General features: G+C 37.6%; 3 protein-coding genes across 4 annotated transcripts; 2 read left to right on the top strand and 1 right to left on the bottom strand.

Annotated features, from left to right (window-relative positions):
• Positions 1–581: 581 nt before the first annotated feature.
• Positions 582–5906, bottom strand: LOC309697175 (serine/threonine-protein phosphatase 4 regulatory subunit 2-A-like). The gene is made up of 9 exons (XM_082518878.1): positions 5771–5906; positions 5035–5116; positions 4681–4851; positions 3523–3616; positions 3362–3399; positions 3113–3187; positions 2801–2947; positions 2269–2555; positions 582–1809 (listed from the first exon to the last, which is right to left on the bottom strand). Exons 1-9 carry the CDS (start codon positions 5802–5804, stop codon positions 1520–1522), a joined length of 1218 nt encoding a protein of 405 aa, XP_082375004.1. The 5' UTR covers positions 5805–5906; the 3' UTR covers positions 582–1519.
• Positions 5907–5916: 10 nt separating this feature from the next.
• LOC309697176 (eukaryotic translation initiation factor 4E type 3-like) lies at positions 5917–10204 on the top strand. The gene is made up of 7 exons (XM_082518879.1): positions 5917–6454; positions 7289–7361; positions 7662–7756; positions 7841–7901; positions 7987–8053; positions 8171–8326; positions 8418–10204. Exons 1-7 carry the CDS (start codon positions 6288–6290, stop codon positions 8462–8464), a joined length of 666 nt encoding a protein of 221 aa, XP_082375005.1. The 5' UTR covers positions 5917–6287; the 3' UTR covers positions 8465–10204.
• A 1171-nt stretch (positions 10205–11375) lies between these two features.
• LOC309696834 (forkhead box protein P1-B-like) lies at positions 11376–23671 on the top strand. 2 transcript variants are annotated; one of them, XM_082518273.1, is made up of 17 exons: positions 11376–11505; positions 14107–14247; positions 15487–15519; positions 17284–17421; positions 17508–17597; positions 18335–18455; positions 18702–18807; positions 18910–19017; positions 19290–19377; positions 19692–19769; positions 19883–20078; positions 20240–20316; positions 20407–20508; positions 20633–20760; positions 21338–21392; positions 21536–21699; positions 21795–23671. In XM_082518273.1, exons 2-17 carry the CDS (start codon positions 14122–14124, stop codon positions 21955–21957), a joined length of 1773 nt encoding a protein of 590 aa, XP_082374399.1. In that variant the 5' UTR covers positions 11376–11505; positions 14107–14121; the 3' UTR covers positions 21958–23671. The 2 variants fall into 2 exon arrangements, with proteins under 2 accessions (XP_082374399.1, XP_082374400.1); XM_082518274.1 differs by lacking the exon at positions 15487–15519 and having other exon boundaries at positions 11379–11505.
• The last annotated feature ends 1931 nt before the right edge of the window (positions 23672–25602 follow it).

Here is a 25602-nt window from a genome sequence, read left to right as displayed (position 1 = left end):
GGTTATTTTCTCTTTTTTATACCTTTCTCTATAAACTATAAGACTGCAGGGGAAGATCCCAGTAGATCAGCAGTTTCAGAGCAGCCTGTTTAGCAACAAAAGTCAGTCAAATCACCCTTTCTTCCTATTCTGAGACTTGCTTTGAACTTTAACAAGTGTTCGTGACCAAGTCCAAATGCCTCAAAGACATTTACATTAAACATTTGCACCTAATAATGTGGCTGTTGAAAAACACTATGCTATCAAACTCATGTTTTGGCTAAGGTTATGGTGTACCACCAGCATATAAATAAACTATGCTAACATTGACATATATATCGCTGAAAGCAGAACGTTTGAGTGGAATGATTTCACAAGTGTGACTAAAATGCTAGATATCAACAGATAGGTGATACAGACAACAACTGTACATAAAATTTCGTATTTTTCTCTGGGCTAAAATTTTATAATGTCAGGAAATGTTTCTATTCTCATAACATTTTGAGTGCAGCTAAACAATAATTCCCTGGACACAATTGTTGTGTTAACATTAACCCGGATAAGCAACTCCCTTAACACCAGCTGGGCAAAGTACGGTACACTTCAAATTTCAGCATTTATTGCTTTCCATGAATACTATGATACAAGCGCAAGCCTTCAGTTTCCAGCGATGATCAGTTTTACGAAGGCAGTGGACATTTATTACAAGTCTACAAAAACTGATTTACATACTGATACATACTGTAAAAATTCCTAATTATCAAAAGTGACGACTGTAAACTAAGGTATGACATACATACAGTGTAAAAGTACCTTGTATTCTGTTTACAGGGCTTGATGCAGAAATGGCTACCCTTAAGCAAAAGCAATATTCTATCTAACCAAACTGGTCACTACAATACCGTTTTATACTGGCTTCATAGAATGAAAACCAAAACTATAACATTTTCCACATCCTTCAAGGGGTCAAAGCTGACAAGTGCAAGATAATGTTAATAAGAAATATATTTACGGTATGTGCTTCATAGAAAAAGCAAACAGAAATATGTGAAGCATTGCTTCACATTCTATATGGCAGGTGTCCTCGTTCACCTTAAGAGACACATTCATTAGTGAGATAGTCAAAACAACTGTGCTTAGGCTAAAACAAACTCTATCAAACATATCTTTATGGAAATACATGCCGAATGAATAATGAAAATTCAGAGTACATCAGTTACATTAGTTATTAGGGTTCAATTATTACGTTCAGATATAAAAATCAGGGAAAAAAGATTAGAAAAACTTTTAGTCAACAGTGAAAAAGGCAGTCTCCATAATCTTCTTTTACATCCATGCCTTCCAGTTTAAAGACCAGGTGATGTGAGGCCTTGAGAATTGAAACTGATTAGGACAAAAAGATCCTTCTGTGAGGAATCTAGAGGTTCACATCACTCTTGGTCCTTACAGGTCCACAGTGCTACAGATATACCCTTGGTGTGGTATCATACAGTGTAAAAAAAGAAGAAAAAAAAAGTCAGATGGCAGACAGGCCTTGAAGTTAGTCAAGTTCCCCAGGCTCTATTGCAGTCTCTGCACTCTTTGAAATGCCAGCAACGCCCTCTGTTGACAAGTCTGGTGAATTACTGGAAGAGGGTATCTGCTTGTCACTGCTTAAGTCATCTCCATCGCTGCTGTTTCCTTCCCCACTGTCCAGCTCAAAACTTTCCTCTGATGGAACAGGCTGCTCAGATTTGTCCACAGTGCTATCGCTCTTCAGACTGTGATCAGCCGTATCCTCAGATGAGTCTTCTTCCACCTCAGAGGGTCCTGATTGTGTGCTTTTTGGCTCTGGAAGCAAAGTAGAAGGTATTTTAACATGATGTTTTAAGTGACATTCTGCGGCAACTAACTGGTAGGCTATCCAGCTGAATATGTCAATATAAAGACTAGTGCAATAATACTTTAATATGGAAAGACACATCAATGCACCTTTATCAGAAGCTAAGAAGGTATAAGGTGAGAGATTTTCACAAAACTATTCAGATCATTTGCCTGTTTGAAGGGCACAGAAATCTTGCTTTAACTTTAGGCTAACTAGGTTTTAGTCAGTTTGCATTTATGTTCTACTACAGAGAAATGGCAACAGCCAAGAGATCTGTACTAAAAAGATCTATGTTGTCTTTTTTGTAACACGTATAAGCCCCTGTGTATTTGGATTTATAAGAATGCAACTATTATGAAGACACTATCAATTACTGTAGTGTCAGAAGTCATAAAATAGCCTAAATAAGGATCATGAACACATACCATGATTGTCCGATACACTAGGTGTGTCACAAGATGTTCCACTTTTGTATTCTTGACCACAGGAGTGTTTTGAAGACTCTGGTGTCTCTGGCGAGCTCTCTGGCGAGCTCTCTGGCCCTTGATGGCAAGACGACTCATTTTTTTCATTTGTTGTTTCATTCTCCTCCGTTTCATCAAATTTCAGTCTCTTCACCTCTTGCTTATCACCATCAGAATCCTCTTCTTCTGGGTGTTTATTCTTTATCCCACTATTTGGCGTCATCTCACCTTCTGATAGTGAGGTTTCACTGAAACAAACACAGTAAAATCTGTTAAACAGATTATATACTGAAATGCCAGCCAATGAGTTGCTCTTTGTTTGTTTTTTTCTTAAGGCAGGGTCTTGACAAAACCTAATTATAAACGAGAGGTCAAGAGAGGAGATATAAAAAAACTAACAAAAAACTAAAAAGCAGGAATTAGTGTAGTGTAGTAGTGTGTCAAGAGTATAAAACACTCTTGTTAGGACATATTACCAGATCAAACAACTTACCTTACGCACTGCTCCTCCACCTCCTCTGTGGCTGGCTCTGGTTCTTTGCTGACTGGACAATCAGGGAGCCCGTTGGTGGAAAGTGATGTTGGCAATGACAGCTTTGGTCTGTTAAGTGGTTTTGGTGTGTCTGGCCCATTCACATTTCTACTCCAAAAGAACAAACTATTATTTCTGACAGGCAAGATAGCTTTGTCTTTACTATACTGTGGTTGTCCTTATGTAATACGGCTTTAAAATGTTCCCACTTGCTAGCAGTTTATGAAGCAATTTCAAATTTGTATAAATCAGTCACTGACATTTTGCACCCACCTGTCTGTATACAGAGAAGAGTTGCCAGGAAACATCACCCCATTCATTCTGTTTATACTGGATGCCCCATTTTTCCTTTAAAGAGGTAGAAAGGCACAGGTAACTGGCTGTTAAATGGCTGCCGTAAGTGTGACTCAATAATAATGCATAAAATCTCAGGGGACCATTACTGTCAACAGAAGCAGCTTGAGAAAAATACAGCACACAGAAGAGCAAAGGAAACAGAATCTTAACAGCTAATGTACTCACTCTGATGTGGGGTAGATACAGCTCACCACCATTACATTCTGAAAAGGAGAAAAAAATATAAGCTTTTTTTTCCAAGCCATGAAATGTACATTTACATTCTGATATGCTAATATTGTTTATCTTTTTGTTCAAATACTAAGATAATATGGTTTATTGCTCACCTTCTCCAAACCCCTGAGAAACTTGTCTGTTCCTGTGTAGTTTCGCTTAGGGTCCATAAGGAGTTCACACAGACGCTGAATGGTGAATGGGATTCTGTAAAGTTAGAGAAATATTTAGGATCAGGGAACAGATGATGATGAGTATAAGCAAGTAAGAGTTTAATACATGCAGCAAAAAAGAGAGAGAGAAAAAAAAAAAGAATAATCTGCATGTATCTGGTCAGCCACAGTCATAAATGATCACAAGCTATGATGCAAATAATTTAGTGAGATTGCTTATTAACATAACACTTCATATAGTTTGTTTTAAAGTGTTAAAAGTGTTCCCACGCACACACCAATTGCTCAAATACAGATATTTGAGAGCAAGGCAATGATTTTAGAACCTAAAAAGGCTGCTTCCAACTAAATATGTTACTTTGCAAAATATGCCCAAAAACTATTCTCACTGAAGGTGGAATCAATAGATCTGCTTCACCAAACACTGTTGAATACACCCAGGCTACTAAGCAGGAGACGCTAGCAGTTGGTGATGTGAGGCCCAAAAGTAAACAAATGACTCCATCCAGCATTGCTGGAGCGCTTGCTAGTTGTACTCTATATGATAGCAAGATCACATCCCATTGTTCATTTTTTATATCACAATATTGTGCAACCTCCCAAAGAGTTATAATGTTAAGATACCTTGGGTATTGTTAAACACTTCTTTTATTCTTTTAATTAAAATTTCCAGGGGAAAACACTCGGTATACTACTGTGTCACTGCTATTGCACTATAAGCCTGCTGTTGGCATCTTGTTTCAGTAGATTCACACTGCAGTCACACTGCCTGCAAGATTCAATTAGCAATTCAGTATTTTTTCACCTATCAGAAATATCATTATTGCAGATTTTCTTAAAATATTGTGATATAATTTATGAGGGTATATTGCCCACCCTGTTAGTCACAGTGCAGCACACAGTGGGCAGAATAAAATATGAGTAAACCTTGTACATTTTTTATATAAAATGCATGCTCAAACGTTTTTGTGGTTATGTTTTGATTTAACAGACAGCATATAAGAATACCAATAATAAAAACTATTGGTTAAAACTCAGTCACTACTGAAGTTGTGACTAAGGATTTTTTTACCATTGCTCATTATAATCTCAACTCACCCATTGTATCCATCCACTATTTTTAAGATCCTCTTCCTCATTTCTTCAAATGGGACAATATCTACATTGGGATTATGTGGTCCTCTCTGTTCTGGTGTTGCAGCATGAAAATCATCCATGACTTTTTCCAATTTAAACATGAAGTATGTTTTGAACTGTGACCATGGGATCCTGTAAGACAATGCAAGTTTGCTTTAAACAAATCTGCTAGGGCACTGCTGATTTTATTTGCAGGAAAACTGATGTCAGTATTTCTGTTTGGCAAAAAGAAAAGTGTAAAATTGTTAAGTGCAGTTGTGTAAAATTTGAAAATGGGTGTAGCCATCGTTCTTGACATGTACCCATGGTACTCACATCGGTTGCCCCGTCTTGGCAATATGACACAAAAATTGCTCCAATGGGGGACAGGTGTCTTTCTTCCCTTTCTTCTCAAAATCTGCAAAAGCCAACATTGAGGAAAAAAAAGAAAGTTTAACTTTAATAACTTTAAAACAAGCTAGGAAACAACGCTGATCCCCAAGATAATAAAACAAATGCATACGGCTACACTGAACTAAATATGAAAGTTGAATACTTTTAAAATAACCTGAGAAGATAATGTTTGGTTTCAGGCTTCTCCAAATTACAGTGACATCAATTAAAATATTTACTGCTGCATCAAAAGACAATACATTTATTAAAGAAGACCAAATATTAAGTGCAACTTCATAAAATCCCCAAACCGTTCTCAGTTAACTATATGGAAAGTTCCCACAAGTTAGTTAGCTAGCATTTTATTGTTAGCAGCATGTTGTGACGTTATCAAGCTAGCTGTTTACATAATCGCTAAGCGTCCGTGGGGAAATAAAAAGGTGTAAAGTGTGTGAAGACGAAATTTTTGCATGCAGAAGACAGCATTAAAATGGTGAAATCATGCAGAGACTGAATTCAGAGACGCTAGATGCTTCTTCTAAACGCTAGTTGTTGTTGATAAGCTAAGTTACGAGATAACGTAGTTAGCAAACATGAGACATTTTGCTCAGGGCATTAAACCAAACATAAAGGAAATAATTAAGCTAATAATAACTCATTTAACAACTGCAAACATTGCCTTGAAACGCTTCCAACAATGCGTCGATGTCCATTGCTGTGGCCAGTCACAGGCAAGAAATACTTGCAGGTTAGTATCACGTTAGCAGGTAGCAACCCAACAAAGCTGGTGGCAGTGACGACTGCGCATGTCAGCAATTACGTATTCACATTTGCGGAAGACGCGAAGATCAACAAAGCAGAGCTCTACCCCCCGCAAAGAAATAAGTTGCTAAAATTAAAATACTTGTTATTCTCGCCGCGGAGGTATTAATATTTTCATTTACTGGATGTGCAGGATTACGTGACGGAAACTTCTCGATCGCTCTGGCGCGCTGTAGATGCCGCAGGCAGTCAGCGGGGCGTCATCGTTTTGTGTTGTGACGGCGCAAACCGGTGAAGCGACCAATGAGTCAGCAGCTGATCGTGGTTAGTTTTACCTAAGGAGCCTATATATTTACACCGCGGACGACGGCAACAGTGAAAGCAAGACATCGGCTAGTTTTTAATACGTGGTCACTTGGCTTTCAGTGGTAACGATGGCAGTTCCAGTAGCTGCATTACAACTGAGCTCATCATCCAGCCCGAGTCTGCTGGAGCACAACATTCATATCAGTGACAGAAATTTGGGAGGGATTTCTAATAACAATAACAATGGAAATGACACCCTGCCTTTACATTCTCCGTGGACATTCTGGCTCGACAGGTAAGAAACTGTTTAATTTCACCTACTCCCGCTTGTCTTAGCAGTTGCTGTAGTTGTCTGGGTGAACTCTTTGTTGTTGACCTCTTATGGAGAACAAAGAGGGGAAATGAATTTATCAGGCCTCTACTGTAAGTCAGGCATTGCAGCTTAGATAATATAACAAGTGATCTTAACAGCAAAACGCGGATTGTTGTTGTTTTTTCTTTATTTAATCAGAAAAGAACATTGCACGAGATACACATACAAAATTTTTGGTAATGGTGATGCAGCTTATCTGCCAACTGTTTCCTGTCTGACCTACATAAACAATTCCTCTTCTTGGAAGGATCTTAAAATAAGCAAAGGGTGTAATTATGACTGGCTACCTGAATATTAATAACTCGGTGTGATTTCAGATAAGGTCACTGTACGTTCTTATTAGCACAGGTGTTATTCTGTTGCTGCTCATGTGATTGTTATTGTTTAGTGAGTCACTACTTCTGTTTAAGTAAAATTTACTTTTACTTTTCAATAAAGTTTCTAGTTTGACACTAAGTAATCACACTAAGTAAGCAACACAGTTACACAAGCCCATCGTCCACTGTGTGCACAAATCAGAGGGTGCAGTGTTCAAACGGGGTCAGTGTTGTTTACTGTTTACTGGCGTTTTTTGTCATCTGATCCCCCCCCCCCAAAAAAAACTCTCTACCCCATCCTGTCTGCTCAAAGGGCATGATTTGGACACATGTAATTAATATAGCTCAGAAAAACGGTTTATTTAGTTGATCTGAGATATTTATAAGCTTGAATTTAAAAAAGAAAAGAAGGTAGAATCTGATTTTCTTTTCATGATAGATCTCTACCAGGAACAACAGCAGCTGAGTGTGAGTCAAACTTGAAGAAAATCTACACTGTGGAGACTGTCCAGGTATGATGACTACACAAAGTGGTTGTACATTTGTTGGTGGTTGGTGTTTAAAATGTTTATGATTGATGTCCTTGTATTTAAAAGCAATTCATAATTTTATTCAAAGTACTCTCAGCTCTTGACTAAGCGTCTTGTAATAGGAATGCCAGTTTATCAGTGGGTGTGTGTAGATAAGAGTAATGAGGAAGTTCTTTTTGGCCACTGCAAAATATCATCAAGGCCAAATGTCTGTACTCTGTGTGTTGGTAAATGGTTCAATAAAATGACCCATTTCCTCTGTTCATCTTTGCTCTGGAGTAGAACTTTTGGAGAGTTTACAACAACATACCTGGGGTCTCCAGCTTGCCGCTGAGATGGAGCTATCATCTGATGAGAGGAGAAAGAAAACCACTCTGGTGAGATGAACCTCAAGAACAACATTTGTTTTCACATGATGTCATTTTTATCATTTGTAATGGCACTTCCTTGTTTGCATACAGGGAAGAAGAAAGCAATGCCAAAGGTGGTGTGTGGAAAATGAAAGTACCCAAAGAATGCACTGTAAGTTTTACAACACATTTAAGCGTTTGTTTTGTACACTATCTACTTTCATGATCATTAAATAAAGCTGTCTTCTCATTTATAGTCTGCTGTGTGGAAGGAGTTGCTTTTGGCTATTATTGGAGAGCAGTTCAGTGATTATTGTGCTGCAGGTAAAATTCTTTTAAATGTTTTTGACTGTGATTATTTATATAGATAGAGTTTGCAAGAGATCTGTCTATCTGTCTATCTGTCTATCTGAAATGCTTAATAATTATTATTATTTACAGAGGATGAAGTAGTTGGAGTCAGCGTTAGTATAAGAGACAGAGAAGATGTCGTTCAGGTCTGGAATGGAAATGCTTCTTGTGTTAGCGAGTCAAACATCATAGGAAGGATCAACGAGCTCCTTCCACAAGTACCTTTTAAAGCGGTGTTTTATAAACGTGAGTATTTTCTTCTTTTCTTTGGGTGCGGTATTATCATTTTTAATGACTGAAATCATGAGATGTGATAAGATCTTCTGTTATATTTCAGCCCACGAGGAGCACCATGCTTTCGAAGGAGGTAGATCAAGACATTAGCAACTCTCAAGAACCTTTTTTTGTGTGGGTTTGTTTTGTTTTGTTTTGTTTTGCTCATGAACGTGTTTTAATTTTCTTTTGGGAAGGGGGGGGGGGGTGTGTGTGTGATAATACTGGGGCAAATTTTGGAGCATTCGATTTGCTTCATGTATCATTTTAATTACCTCAATGTATTTCACGTATAACGCCTCAAAGTCAAGGAAATTTCACATCTTTTAAGTATTATTGTCATACATGATAAAAAATATCATTGTTTTAGTCTAAAGTAAAGCCATTTTAGTTTAAATATGTCTACAGGAGTATTTGTATGTTTTAAGTATTTTTTTATTTTTATTTTTTATTTTAATACTGCACAATTTTACAGAATTGTAACCAAAACAGTAATTTGTGTAGATGTATTCTAGCTTACTTTGTGTAGTTTACCAAGAACATAAAAAGCTAGGTCTTTGAACTACATCTAATTTTGGGGCAAATTTGAGCAAAGAAAGTATCACAAGCAAACCTTTATATTAACAACACATTACACAGCTTTTCTAGCCAACAATTTTATCTTTTTGTAAATTACAGTAAGAAAATACTGTTGTCTGTTCAGGACAAGATGAATAATTAGTATTCTGTAAGGCGACTATGTGAATATAAATTGCACTTTTTTTTTCTTGTGTAGAATAAGAAGAATGGGGAAAAGAATATGTTAGTGTTACAATAAAGTGACCTTGGTGCACAAGACACCTTGAGTAGATGCTGAGAAATATATGCAATAATTTCTATTCTGTAGGAAATTTGCCGTGTTGTGGTTGTCATTTTTATTTAAGCCTCTGCTCCATATCAAGCACTTTGTACTGTGTATATAAGACGTCTCATAATCCCTCTGGAGTTAACAGCATATGGAGTTGTGGTAACTGAGACCAAATACAATTTGGTTTTGTGTCACCTATCTAATCAAGTGCAATGTTTTTATGTATTCTCTTAAGTCTGAAGTACATAAAACTGCCCCCAGAAAAATATGACCAATAAATACACAACACAGAGAAAGCTATCACGAGGGCACAAAGAAGCTGTTGCTGTTTGGAGCCAATTTAAATATTTTTAAGAAGAGATGTTATTGTAGCAGCAATGCCAAAACTACAGGAAAAAAGTTCATTAGTGATAGTTTATTTCTGTTGTACTAAGGTGGTTTTAGTTTCTCGAAAATTCGTTGCCTCTGTGGTGTCATATGAGTTAACCTATGTGCAATTTAAAATCAGCCATGTTTAAGCATTGTCAAAATTCATGTTAAAATGTCTCACAAAAGGCGCCTTTTCAACAGAGCTTTTTTTTTCTTTTTTCTTTTTTAACTGATACTGCAATACTCATACAATTGACTTGATTTCCACAAAATTACCATTGACACCAACAGAAAGACTGCTGCTGTCATTTATCAATCAAATGTTGACGTATTTGTAATGTGGCTCAGCTTCAGTACTCTGCTAGATGAATATAGCACTTGCCAAAATTGCTTTCTTTAACCCGTAACGTTCCGTTTTTATAGTAACGTTAAGAGCACATACTGTAGGATAAGAGAATAACAATAGCGTTTCCTTGCACATGTACAGCTGACTAGTCATTGCAGATCTCAGACCTTGTAACTGATTGTTGATCTTGGATGGTGCCTTGTGTTCATCAGCAGTTTACATTGTTAAAGTCTTCTGTTTGTATGATTTGTATGATGATGTTTAAAAGAAATAAAAATGTTCAAACTTTCATGTTTTTTCTTTCTTTTTATTGATACTTTTCTGCTATAGTTTAATTAAACTGAATATGAAAGAATATACTGAAATTTTAGGTGCTATCATAATAGAAAAACACTGTCGACAGGAGTCCCAGAAAAGGTCATGTTTTAGAAGTGTCTTCCCTTCTTCTTGCCAAAGATCACTGCCAGAGCATTTAAGGTACTGTAATATATGCAGAGCACTGTCCACTTCCTGCTGTGACAAAACAAATTTCCCACGTGTGGGACTAATAAAGGTTATCTTATCTTATCTTAACCCTACACCCTACGGTACAGCGAATGGGGGGGAAAATGATAAACTACTTCGTTTTTTATTTTTATTTTTTTCATTTGTAACGTGGCTGTCGGTTTCTTAAGAAACAAAAATCAAATGTACTTATGGATCCGATTTCATGCCATCCACAGGTAAAATATCTCCCTCTTGCGGTCACATAGAAGCACGGGTATGCAAATAGAAGGGTCCATTTTCATCTCTTAACTCTAGTTGTCTTTGCTGAAGATTTGGCGTTTTTGTTGCGATTATCATTAAGCCTTGCGGAGTTTTGTCACCCGTAAGGTCCATATTAACAGCCCTGCCAAAAGTACTGAGACAGAATTTTGTATTAATCGACATTTAGAACGTACTAAAATAATATATGGCGAACCTACCTTCAACAGAGAAAGTGGAAATAGCGCCCTTTTGCACTAGACTGAGTAACCTCAGTGCATGCTAATGGTTAAAAACTACATAAATTAACACATCCTGTCACATATACTACGAAAACAATATGATTATTACTAATCCAGTTTAAAACTGTATTTATTTATTTATTTTTAAATATCCTTTAAATTCTGATACAGTAGAAGTTTTTTCTGTTGATTGACACTTGAAGCCACCTATGCAGACTTTATAAAATGAGTGCATACAAGCAAACGTTTATAAGCTTTCTTTTTTTTTTTGGATAATATTCGAAGAGTGGGTTATTTATTTTTTGTTATTTTATTTTAAATATTCACATTTGTATAAATAGGCCGTGGACCTGTACTTCAGAATGGAGACTATTTCTTCTATGGACAAGAAACTATGATTTTGTTTCCTGATAAAATGCGTCAAAATTTAAGCCGCTCTCAAACAGTCCGCGTGTGAACCTGACGTCACCATTGTTTACTTTTACCTAGGCCACGCCCTCTGTTAGCAACTTGTGGCTAGCTCGGTACCGAGGAAGGCACTGCTCCGAGGGATCTGCTTCAGACACCACCCCGAGTCAAAGACTATCCGCGTGTACATAATTCTGTGAGTAAGCGTTAATTCACCCTAGCGCGTTCACCCATTAAATGAACACAAAATGTAACATTACATGTATTGTTATATTAGCGTGGGGAGCGAAACGAAGAGGAGAGACAGAAACGTTTCTTGCAAGCTAGCGTCAAGACTGCTGTTAGCTTTTGTTGTAGCAGCTACTTTGAAGGAAAATGCTTCCCGCAGTGTTGGCCGTTTTTCTGCCTGTTATTTATTGTTATTCGATAAGGCTAGGTCATGTGTATAGTTAACATGCAGACTTTCTAACCTCCCGTTTTCTCCGGATGCGTGTTTTATATTAGCTTATGGCTCAAGTCCTTAACGGAAATCTCAGATTGCAGTGGTGATGTTAACGGATATCGATTCCGTTCTCATTGATAATTACATTGCTTTAATTAACAAAATAATGTCTGTTTCAGATAACGTTCATTTGTCTTTTTAAGCTGATATTTTAGGTGTTGGGTGGGTGTTGAAATTTTCGGCTGTGCCCTGCGCTCTGGATGTAGTTAGGCGTGACGCTGAGTTAACTTCAGACAATACAACCTCAGCTTGTTAAATGTGGAATGACTATATTATTAAAACAGTCGTATGTCTTGCACAGACCAGCCTATCGCTTTGAATGCTTATACTTAAGATGGGCAGTCGTACCTCGTAGACGAAAGCAAACTGAAACCTAGACTTAGCAACTGGTTCAGCTGGTACATGTAAATTGTAATGGGTTAGATTTAAGCGCCTTGTAATTCATTTTAAGTAACAATACTATGTGTAGCCGGGTGGAAGTTCGATATTATGTAACAATACTATGTTAAAATGTACTGTTTGTTTTTGTTGATCTGAAGCTGATGCTAGCAACATTTTCTGGCACAAATGGATAAAAATCCACATTAACCTTTCAGCAAATTGCAATTCATTCGACTGGTCTGAGAGGAAACTATGTTTCTGCACCACAGCAAGGCTCAATTTTTAGGCTTATAAAATCTACCCCAGGTTTAGCATGAAGATTAAAAGAAAAGTCACTTTAGAAAGTAAGATCCATATGTAAAGGACTACCACCCGGTTCCACCCAGATTCAAATCCACTACAAAATCAAAACTCAGCACTGTCTTTTTCTCTCTCGTTTTTTAAGCACATGCATGTGTCTTTTATAGATTTCTCACAGCAGTCTACTAAATATAATTCTGAGAAAATGGGTATCATATAGCTTTGTCAGTATCACTCTTACATAAGTTAACAGTTAAAGAGTATATTATTCAGCTTTAGTTACTGACTTTTACTGATACGACATAGTAGTTCATCCATGGAATTAGTCAAACTATATTCATGTACAGGATTTATTTCTTTATGAAAAGCCCATTTGCAGTGTTTGCTTACGTAAAAAAAATAGTATTGGTTTTCATTACTAGAAAGTTGCCTTTGAGGCAAGACCAGTAAAAATGAATGCACTTGCTGTTCAGTCCATCTCAAAAATGCTGGCACTACAGCACAGTTGGATGAAATTCTGTTTTGTTGCATGCATAACAAAACATGTGAGGAAATCACACTATATTCGGCCTGGATTTTAAAACTAAGAGCAACCCCCAACCTTGTTTAAGACAAAAAAAAGAAGCTTTTTACTGGAAGCACTGCCCTCTGTCTACAGAGCTAATCCTGAAAGCAGAAGCAAACTGTGGATGTCTCATCAACAGCTGTCTGTTTTAATCAGTTATGTTTAATGTTATAAATTGTAGGAATTACCTACTTTTTACCAGCAAGTTTTGACTCGTCAGTGAATGACACATCACCACTGTTAGACACAGCTTTCTATTCTACGAACCCCCACGTTTTCAAAGATTTTTCTTTTTCTAAGCAAGGTGTTGCTACTATTTTGTTCACAACTTTATCTGAGTGTATGTAATCTTATCAGATTGTCTGTCAGATGTTTCCAAAATGTTGACATTGACATTCAGTCGTGCCTAACTGATTGATTTGATTAACAGATTAAACAGACTTGAATATGTGGCTGTGGGTATTGCTGAAAATAATGGCTTTATCCTTGAAGCTGCGTGGTCTGTTTCATTTCGGGTTTTCTGTGTAGCTTTCCATCTGCTTATAGTTGTTTGCCTACTTTATTTATCTTTGTTTATGCTGCTTGGCTTTTGACTCAAACACTCCCAAGCTGTATACATAAAAGCCTACTTGTGCATTGTACTACCTGCCACAGCCGTTTATGGCACCACCTGGTTAATGGTAAATTGTTCCAGAAGGAAGATATGTTTGCACATAAACACGAACCCAGGGCCCCTGTGTTTACAGTAGCCATGGCAGCACTCAGTTATTCAACAAATAGACCTACCGTCCTTCTCTCTCCCTTGTAGAAGAGCGTGTTTGTATTGCAGGGTAGGGCTGTAACAAAGTACTTTTTGACTTTGGTAGAAGTTGAGTTTCTCTAGCATAGTAATTTTAAAGACTGTTGAATACTGCTTAAGTTATCCTGAAGAATGGGCTTCTTATTATCTTGTGAAATACTAGCTTTGACAAAGGTGTCCAGACAGTTGCATTCACCTTGTCTGCCCTCCTAAATGTATTATAATGGTTCATATCCCCCCCCATTTACAGGTCATAGAAGTCCAGATGCATGAGTCTCGGTCAGATCCAACAAGCCACACCATTCAAACAAATCAGACAGAGAACGGGAATCATACTGAGAATGAATGTCGACTGAGGAGTAGCCAAACTCCTCCTCCAGAGGCACCCAGGGTCAGTCACTCTCAGCTGCATTTGTTCAGCACATCAGAATATCTATCTATCTATCTATCTATCTATCTATCTATCTATCTATCTATCTATCTATCTATCTATCTATCTATCTATCTATCTATCTATCTATCTATCTATCTATCTATCTATCTATCTATCTATCTATCTATCTATCTATCTATTGATATGACAATATTAATGGATCACAATTATCCATTAATTTATTTAATTTATTTTCTTTGTTTGTATGTTTGCAATGTGATTTACAGATTAATCTGTAACTTTGTGACATGTGCTGCAGACAGGTCTGAGAGTATGTTAATTAAAGTCAGTGCTGCTTTAATATGTAACTGACCCGATAATTACACTATTTCCAACTATTTTCCCCAAGAAATTTTTTCAGATATATGTAATCAATAAATATACCAATATAGGTCACCAACTAATGGGTTGGTCTGGATAATTATCTTTGGATATTGCACTGTTAGACCAAAATTTCGTTGTACATGTACAATGACAATAAAGGGCTATTCTATTCTATTCTATTCTATTCTATTCTATTCTATTCTAACAAGCAAATGACATGGAGATACCACTAAATGCTTCAGAATCTTGATTAAGAGATAATCATTTGTTTGTTGCTGCCCTGAAGCAAGTTGCATTCTGTTCAGAAATGCTTAAATGTTTTCTCTCTTCAGTGTATATGTGCTACTCTGTAACAAAACCATGGAGTTGTATTGGGGATGTGTCAAGATGTTTGTCCACAATGTTACAAATTTGTCCTGTAATTGAAGCAGATGTGTTTTCTTCTCTACACGTGAATATTTATTCTGGATTTGATTTTATGTATAACTAGCCTGGTATCCAAGCGGCACACACTTATTTGGACATACCAGGTAGATGATGCCATCGAACTCTGTGCACAGCTTATTGCTATATGATCATTTGAGGTTCTTTGTTTTGCCTTTTTAGCACGTAAACCTAAACCCTGACCGTCTTGTTTTATTTGTCTCTGTTTCTGCAATCTGCAGTATTTTATGTTTATTCTGAAGGGGAGCACAAGGATGGGGGAGCTGGTGCTGAGATTTAGAATGGGGAATGGAGAGCATAACTCCTGTTTGGCAGAGGGATCAGTATTGCATTGTTAGTTTTGTTCACGCTCACATCATGTAGGTTAGAGAGGCTGTGTTAGATTGTGAGGCAGAGCCTTGTTGCTGAGCAGTATTTTTCTTTTTTCAGTGCCCAGATAAACGTTTCAATGGAGATTATCAGGTTTGTTGAACTAATTTTTTTTTTTAAAAATTGTTCTGTAAAATTGTGGTGACAGAAGGCTTGTTTCTTTCAATTTGTGTGCTTAGTTAAATTGTGTCTGTATGTCTATGCATGAGTTAAAGCTTTTTTTTTAAAACTTGAATTCATTTGAGTTTCCTTTTTTGAGCCACATCTATTAGGACATTTTAGTAAGCAATACATCTCATAAAGGGAAGCATACTGTGTTTGTTTTTCAGCAACTTTTTAGCATTTCTATTTGCTGTCAGTCATCTCAGAGTTCACAAGACCAGTCTTGCGGGAACAGATCTGTGTTTACACTCAGTTGCTCACTGGTATGACTTTCAACAATAACAACAACAGAAGATGTTTGGACTTGCTGGCTACCATGGCAACAGGGATTAGGCAAAGGCTGTTGTTGTGTTGATGGTGTCCACAGAAAAATAGAGGGGCCAACTGGCTCTGTCTATGGGATAGACCTGTTTTCATTGCTTTGATGGCCACCTCTGCAGCATTGAGTTTCATAAGAAAGGACAAACTAAGAGGCAGTCATCTGTTATTGTTAGCCCAAAGCCTCTGTGAAATTCACTGTCAGTTTGTTTACCCGATTCAAAACAGACTCTGCCTTGGAGAGAAATGTTTGTTTGTGGTTCAGACCTTAATTAAAATACGAATCTCAAGTTCTGTTTTCGTAAACAGGCTCTGTATGCTTTTTTATTCATTATTTATATCTCTGTGCAATTTTGATTACTCTGTTTATGTTTACTGTAAACATCCCCTGAGCTGTGAGGCTTGACAGTGAGGGGGAGGGTGTGGTAATTGCTGCATGCCTAGCACAGGATGTTGTTGTTGTTTTTGTGGTACTGGTTGTTGTTGTTGTTGTTTTGATGGAGTTCTATTCCCCTAAGCCATCCAGTGCTGCTGTTGTTTTTGTTGGGTACAGTTTTGGCTGAAATGATTGTTAAACCATTTCCCAGAGACTGACCACGGTTGTGGGAATAACAAACAATACTAGTACTGTGAGTAACTCTAAATATTGTTTTTAATTTGATCAAGGTGTGTGTGTAGCTCCAGTTGTTTGCTGACAAATTGATTTTGATTTATTAGAAAAAAACTGATTTAGGCATTGTAATTGACATCCAGTTCATTTAAGAACTGTGAAATACAGCCTCTCTCATTTGCACTATCGTCCCTTTTTAAAAAAAAAAAAATCATACACGATACCAAAAATGAATTATCTTTGCATTTCAGACAATGCATGCGAAAATGTCAGCATGGATTTTAGGAATGTGTCATATTTTTCCGCTATTATTTGAAGTTTTATTTACAAAGTAAACCAATTAGAGGTGCAGTCATGCACAACAGTAGGTTTGACAGTATGTCCCTTTAGTGGCCAGTTTTCTGCTACAAAGCATTAACTTCAGATAATACAAGAAAATTGCTTTATATGTGGCTTGGCCAAGCAATCGGGTGATCCTAAACAGACATGCTTTGTTTGAGCAGCGCACAGTCTTGTGAAGAAGTCGGATGGGAAAATACACATATGGCCAAAAACAATAAACTTTTTTGTTTACATGTAAGTGCACAGATGGTTAGAACTTGCATAGATTTGTTGTAGCATGTATGCACAACCATAGAAAAAGACATCCTTTGTGTATTATTATACTTGCCTGTCAGTGCAGCAGTATGTCCTTCACAGGCTTGATTTCCTCATGTTTTTGTGTCCCATGTATAGACTTTAACCTTTCTATTTTGTCTTTGATGAAGGTTCCAGTGTCATTGTCCATGATGACCCCACCAGCAGAGGCTCCACAGCAGCTGCAGCAGACATCACAACAACAAGTCCTCAGTCCCCAACAGCTTCAAGCCTTGCTCCAGCAACAGAAAGCACTCATGTTACACCAGGTAATGTATGCTTAATATTTTTCCTCTTCTACACTGAGCACAATTTATTTGTGAGGTTAACTCCAGTTGTATGAACATGTCTGCAGCAACAAATTCAAGAGGTCTTCAAGAATCAGCAAGAGCAGCTTAATATACAGCTGCTGCAGCAAAAGAATGCTGGGATTGTTAGTCAAGAGGTAAGATTTGTTTGTTAAGCGTTATTTTTTTATTTGCTATAGAGACCACTGTGTATAGATATCAACATTAGGGTATTTGGTATTACCAAGAGCTCATATTGTTTTACCTGGAATAATACTTTTACAAGTTCTAGCTCTGTGTTTGTAGATTGTAACTGATGTATAAAACAGCACTAAAGCTAGGCTGTAACAGCAGCAGATTGAGGTTATATCTGATGTTTTATAAGCTGTGAACGATTTTTATGACTCCCAATTAGTTTAAAGGCTGCTGTATACTGTTTCTTCTCTAAATATATCAGGATTATATGTTTTATATACGTCACATCTTCAGAAAGTATACGTTGCTCTTTCCCAGTATTTACACTTGAAAGCCTTGTGGACTTGAGTACACACTTTGGTACCAGCAAGTGTGTTTGTGTGTCCCATTTACTATCAAAAGCCACACAGCTTGTGTGCATGAATTTGTATAGCAGCAAGGCATCATCAGTCTGTCCTAAAATCATTTATCCATTGCCACTCACAATATGTACTTTCTGTTGGCTCTTAATAGAAAATCGTAAGATAAAGTTACGCTTGTCTGAGTGCACAAGGCAGCAAGTGTGGGTTTGTTCTTGCTCAGATTTGTTCTATTTCAGTTTGCAGTTGCATTTCAATGCAAACAGTCAGTAGAAAGAGTTCATTTGGCAATTACAATATTGCAACAGATAAAGAGTTCACTGACTGATGTTCTGTCACAGCTGACAGCCCAGCAGATTGCCATCCAGCAGCAGCTCCTTCAGGTGCAGCAGCAGCACCTCCTCAACCTTCAGAGGCAAGGCCTGCTGTCTGTGCTTCCTACCAGCCCAGCTACACCCCCAGGTATGTGTCTAACACTCCCTGTTGCAGATTCATTTACTGCAGAGCTCAAACACCTAAACAGATTGTTTTCAGTTACAGTGGTTGGTTTTTGCTAGTGATTGCCAGAATGTTAGGTTTTAAGTAAACAGTGATTTTTTTTTTTTATCGTGATCTTAATCATCTCGAGGAAATTTTTCTCTGTAAAATGCAGTAATATCCCACTGTATCATACAACAATTTATCTATAGTGTACATGTGCACTTTTAGGCTGTGAGAATGGTAGCATCCTGTCAGCTGGTGGAGACACCAGAGAGTCTTCCAGTCAACAATCTACCACCAATGGTCATCAAACTCTTCTGAAGAGAAAAGACAGGTGCTTTTGAAATTTCCAGTCTTGTCTAAACCTTAGTTGTTTTTTCATTTATTTGTATCTAGCTTTCAGTGCACTCACTCTGTTGCATTATGTGTTTCGCAGTGGTCCGCTGGATGAAAATACACAGAACAGCCATCCTCTGTATGGAAATGGGATGTGTAAATGGCCTGGCTGTGAGACGGTCTTTGGGGACTTTCAGGCATTTCTCAAGTGAGTGTTGAAATCTAGCATTCCTCTAAACTGGTGTTCATTCATACATACTTGGATATACAAGGATGCGCCATTGCAATAAATGATAAAGTAATATATTTATCATATGAGCAATGATATAGTATATTTAATGTTTTGGTGAGGAGCAGTGAGTGCTTTTTTTGCTGCATTACAGAAGCATACTTTAGCATTGTTTTGTTTTGCTCCCTCCTGTTTGTGCAGGACATTGTTTCCCTGAAGCATGCCATGATTTTGAATTTTCTTGTTTGCAGACATCTAAACAGTGAACACACACTGGATGACAAGAGTACAGCACAATGTCGTGTACAGATGCAAGTGGTACAGCAGCTAGAACTGCAGGTACAACATGTTTTCTTTTACCTAATACTTTTAGATTTTGTTGCTTCGTTTTCCCTTTCCCTCTCTAACTTTAAAAAAATGAAATGCAACTATGATGATTAGTGTTGTGTTGAGTCTTTTTTTTTTTTTTTTTTAACTCTCAAAGTGTATGTGAAAATTTTTGCAGTTGTGGTGTGTTTTCACACCAGCGTTTTATATTTACACCTCTCAGGAGGCCTGGAAAGAAGTAGTTTCCACACCAAACTTCACATTGTCATGTAACACAGAATTAACCATCCATAAACTTCTATTTTTGCCTTTCGTTTTTAACACAGCTGAAGAAGGACAAAGAACGACTGCAGGCTATGATGGCTCATCTGAAATCCTCTGAACCCAAACCTGCAGCACAGCCTGTAAGAACCTGCCACAGCTGTTTCCTTCAATTAAAATAAATAGTGTTTTGCTTTTAGTTACACCAACATTTTGCTGACTTAACTGCTTTGTTTTCTGTTCTTTTTTTCTTCAGGTTAATCTGGTGTCTAATGCATCTTTCTCCCAGGCAACATTGCCCAAAGGCCCTCCTCCTATGAGCATTTCTCAGAGTGCCACGGCCCCATCCACACCCTTGACACCACTCTCCGAATCTCCCTCAGTTCTCACTCCCAATAGCATGTTCACTGGAACCCCTGTAAGGAGGCGATACAGCCGCTCTGTAAGCCAAGGTAACTGTGAGATCACAAGTCACAGCTTTTAATTAATAATGTTTTCATGGGGCAAAAGTGCTGAAATATGCTTCTACTGAGATATAATTGGAAATATTTGCTATATGTTTCACTTTTATTGTGCATATGTGTAAATATGGCTTGTTAATGTCTTTACACAGATATAATTGATAATAAGGAGTTCTACTTGAGCACAGAAGTTAGGCCTCCATTTACTTACGCCTCTCTCATCAGACAGGTAATGTGGAACTTTTTTCAGCCACGTAAAGCAGATCACTACATCTTTTCTGTTATTTGGAGCCTCTCTTACATGTTCTGTCTCTTTCAGGCTATATTTGAATCACCTCGCAATCAGCTGACATTAAATGAAATCTACAACTGGTTCACAAGAAACTTTGCATATTTCCGGCGTAATGCAGCTACTTGGAAGGTATTGATATTTATATACTGTATATTAAATGTCATTAAAGATTTCAATTTGAAACGGGAAAAGAAGCTAATTCCTTACTTGAAGTGTGGAGTTCCTAAATGTGTGATTTTCTTATATTTTGCAGAATGCAGTCAGACATAACCTCAGTCTCCATAAATGCTTTGTACGTTTGGAGAACGTGAAGGGAGCCGTGTGGACAGTAGATGAGATTGAGTTTCACAGGAGGCGGCCCCAGAAAGCTGCTGGTAACGGGTATGTACACTTTAGACGTGACGGCCATGCACTTTCAGATGTTACTAGAAGTCAGACGCTTGGCATCAAGGAACTTGACCTTGTAGCTTTACCTCACAAGTAAAGAGTATTTACTGTCAACAGGTCATGGAGTTTTAAAGGCTTGGGACTGTGCTATGATGAAAATGGAAAAAAACTGGGGGGTTAGAATTGCAGATGTTAAATGATTAAATGCTAAAAAAAACTCAAACTCTTAGCTATTGTGGACTTTGCTTAGTAAACAGACCTGGAGCGCCATTGTATATTTTGGCAGTACTCGTAGTTCCTTCAGATCGAGAGAAATGTAACTTAACACTATCACCCTTAGTTACTGTTGCTATTTCAGTTAAAAATGTGCGTTTAAGATCCCTCTTAAGTCAGCTCCATGCACACAGCTTCTGCAAACAAATACACTTTTAAGAATATTAGAGGGAATTTACACATTCAACAACATTTGCCTTCAGTAAAATTCCAGGACAGAAGTATGAATATAGTTTTAGACCATTTAAGTATTCATACTCAAATGTAATAATGTGCTCTTGTATTTATATGCTAATAGATCTCTGCTGAAGAACGCCCAGAACCGTACAGGCCTAGCTGGATCTGCCCTTCAGGTAACAGAGAAATGTTAATTATCTTGTTGTTTGTGTGTATTGTATTACAAATAAAAAGATGTTTGATGAATGAATTATCCTAACATAGTATATGTGTTTAAGCAGTGCTATAAATACACCTCTGACAGTATTTCTTTTTTCAGGGTGGTGGTCTAGAATGCAACTCTCTATACAACCCAGCTTCTATGGGCAGCATCCCATTGCACTCCTTGCCTCATGTTCTCCAGGAGCAGATGAATGGAGCTCTCGCTAATGGATCTGGATACCAAAGCGACAGCAGTGCAACACAGTCCCCACCACAGGCTTTGTAAGTGTCCCTATTCACTGAACTCTTCAGTGCATTTGAATTACCTACTATTTAAAGTCTGATCACATTTTCGTTCTCCGTGTTTACCAAACCAGCATTAAAGAAGAGCAGGAGGATGAGGAGATAAGCGAAAATTATCCCTATGAATCTCCGGAGAGCACAGACGAGCACGGCCACAGCCCAGAGATGAACAGAGACGATAACAACGGTAGCCCGGAGAGGCCCAGCCTTCATCTCGACCGTGTGCCTTCCCTCTGACTTTGAAGTCCAACTTCTCAATGGCAAGGCTGCCAGTGTGACTTTGTATTAAAAAAACAAACAAAAAAAACAACAACTTCAGCTTCATCTACGTAACCAAACACTCTGTTCTTTGGAATCTTTTTCCGTTATTTTTTTCTTTCTGTATTTATCAGCGTCTCTTTATTTTTTTGTTTTTAATCTAGCTCTCAAATGTTTTTTGTATAGTTAAGTGAGATCACAAACAACATTTGTGAAACTGTCTGTCTGTGATTCTTCTTCTTAATCTTCTTCTTTTTAAAAAAAAAACAAAAACATATATATATCTGTACAGAAAAGGACCATAATGAGCAGAGGAGCCAAAGGCAAGGGAAAAGTGATGAGCCCCTTTCAGACATGGGATAAAAAAAAAAATGCTGGCTTTATCAGTCATTCATATCTGGATTACTTTCATGTGTTAATCATCTTCATGGCTTCACACATACAGTACCTGACGGTGACTTGAGAGAGCGTGTGTGTGCAATATTCGCTACTATTCAATATGCGTTGGTGGCAGTATTATTATTGGCTCAAGTGAAGTGCAAACACACCTATGGAATGTTTAGTTCTCTTTACTCATTACAAGCACTGTGTGTGTGTGTGTGTGTGTGTGTGTGTGTGTGTGTGTGTGTGTGTGTGTGTGTGTGTGTGTGTGTGTGTGTGTGTGTGTGTGTGTGTGTGTGTGTGTGTGTGTGTGTGTGTGTGTGTGTGTGTGTGTGTGTGTGTGTGTGTGTCATTTTTCATTAGGAAAAAATCTAGGCATATAAAAATATCCTTGTTTATTGCATAGGGCCATTTTCAGCAAAAATATCACTCTGTTTTCTTTAGAAACTATTTGACTACTTTTCAACAGTCACCCCCAACCACAATGACTGTGCATGTTTGCGGCAGACTTATGACATGCTAGTTTTGCTGGGCAGACCTTGTAGTCATCTTTGGCTTTGCATGTTTCTCTTGTTTGCACAGTACCATCTAATCCCGCCATGTCGCTCACGTTTTTTTTGGGGTTTTTTCTGTCTGGGAGTTAATAGTGCATTCCTTTTTTAAATTTTAGTTGTTTAATAACAGTTGGTAAATGGTTTCTAGTTGCATTACCACTACTATCTTGATTAATTGTGCATTCTTAAACCTTAATATGACTGAATGAATTCAACCTTCCACTGTGTTCAAAGTAATGCGTGAATGTTATTTAGTCCAACCTCTAGACTGCAGTGGTGACTACAACAGAAAAGTGACCAAGATGTTCACACGAAGATGAAGCTGACACGTTAAAATGCCGTCAGGTTAATGGTTCATGTCTGAAAGGGGCTGAATTAAAGGGGCTGAAGTAAGCACTTCACAATGATAGTCCTACTCTTTATAGCTACTTAATGCTATGCTGGGGCCACACTACCTGATTTTATTTTAGTAGTCATAGTATATAAAAATTTGTAGAGGAATAAAAAAAAAAAAAAAGTTACTTTAAAAATGAAAATGTTCACTGCCAACATGATCTGATATATTTGTATTTAAGGTATAATCAAATGATCAAAGGAGCACATAGCGTCTTTATACTTGTTGGTCTTTTTCACCTCTTCCATCAACATTGAAATTTGCTCTAACTGAGCTTGTAAGAGTAGATACTATAGATTTACCATTATTGTAAACCAATGCATCTCTATGAATAATAAATTCCTCATGATATATGTGAATAATGTATGTGTCTTTGATTTGATTTTCTGATTGTTATTTTGGGAAGAATTTATTGTTTCACATGCAAAAATTAAAGCTAGGTGCATTTTTTTTTTCAAATGCTGACAGCTCAACTTCTCAGCAGTAAGGACACTTTTTTTAACTGTAGTATTGTGATATGTCAGTTTTAAATATATGCAAGTGCATACTATAAGCAAGTGTTGTTTACAAAAACCAATGTAGTGTTAGAAACACTGGTTGAGGCAAGATAATAAATGTTGCATAAAAGAGCATTTTATGCAAGTCTTGTCTTTCTTTACTTAATAAATGAAGGGGTTAGATAAGTGGCTTTTGTTGACCTTCGGCTGATGTAATACTGTAACTGAACTGATGTTTGGTCCCGTATGCCGTCACAGATTTGTTGCGCTGCTTCTTGATTAGAAGTTACTGATGGATCAGGAGTGTTGTCACAAGGTGTGTGTGTGTGTGTGCATTATGACGTACTCGATGTGCTCAAACTTAGAGGGCCTGCAGATGAAGATACTACAGATTAAACCACTGGTTGAATTAATACCAGCACATACCGGTAATCACCTTTAACAAGAACAGCATGCAACTTTGTTATAGAGCCCCTTGTGCCATTGCTGAAACAGTGCTTTGCATTTTTGTTTTTTTACAAATGCCAACAATAAAGTGAGGACATTAAATGAATGACTGAATAATGTGGCAAAAGGAGTGTTTTGACTCTGCACAGTATATAGAGTGTCCCTAATCACCTACTCAACCCAGCAAAGTTGAGCCAAATTACAGAGTGCAAATGAACTGTTGCTTGTTGAGTCTGAGCAATTGTTCTCTATTATATACTTTTAAATGGCACCTCCCAGGCGCTTTGAATATTGCAAACTGCCTGATAGAATAACTTCGCTAGTAGGTTGTAAAACCCATTAATGGTTTTACAGTTGTATTGTTTGTGCATTAAAAACCTTTCCTCTGTTCTTTATATCCTTTCTCGAAAGGAAACACACCTGTGATGGGCGGTCTTTAAGGAAAGACGTTGGGCAAGTTGGTGAGTGGGATATGTAATCTGGCACCAGTTTGGAGAAAAGTTAGGGTGGCAGAAAAAGGGGTGGATCCAGCTTTTCCCCGTGTTCTGACAAGTTCAGCAGCAGCAGTCTTTTTTTTTCTGATGATTCATACCTGCCTGACACTAGAGTGATTATGTAGCACTAAAGGAAGAATGGTTGCTGTAATTAAACAGCTTGAAACTGTTGTTAATTATTAAAATTGTAATTGGGGCAATGGTTTGTGGTGAGATATGCAGTAGAAACAACTTTCAAAGGGTGTAATTTCCTACCGTGCAATTTACATACCTTCTTTGAATTTCCTTTGTTGTATTTTACTTTTTTTTATCTCCAACAGGTTGCTTTGGAGCATTTACGTTTGCCTGTCTCCATTGTCATTTCCATGAGGTAATTATTCTGTAAAAGGTACATGTCTGAGCCACGATTTTCCCATGCACAAATATATCATGCCATCCAGAGGAGGGGGGCAGTTTCAAACAAATGGACTGTAACTGCTGTGGTGCCTGCCAGGATACAGGAGAACTTACAAAGCTGGGTATGTAAATGTAAGAGGCATGCTAAAAAAATCTCTCTTGCCTTGAATTTTTGACTTGCAGACTTGTGGACACAAACATTCTTTAGAGTCATCACATTCATCAAGTTGTTAACTGCTTTCTCACCCCAAAATAGAGTTGGTTAGATTAATAAAATAAGAAAATAGCCCTCAGTTGATCCCATGCTCACCCCACGCAGTCGAGTAACCAAATGCCAACATGAGACTCAGTCCAGCATGCAGGAGTGTAGGGTGGGGGTTTACGCTATGTTGAGTAATGTCCTCCACACTGACGCCCTGTATGCCATTAGCATGAATAAAGACATAGTAGGCTGAAGACAC

Source organism: Aulonocara stuartgranti, assembly GCF_965226115.1.
Source record: "Aulonocara stuartgranti genome assembly, chromosome: 20".
Classification (NCBI taxonomy): Eukaryota; Metazoa; Chordata; class Actinopteri; order Cichliformes; family Cichlidae; genus Aulonocara; species Aulonocara stuartgranti.
This window is presented reverse-complemented; position numbering and strand designations above follow the sequence as displayed.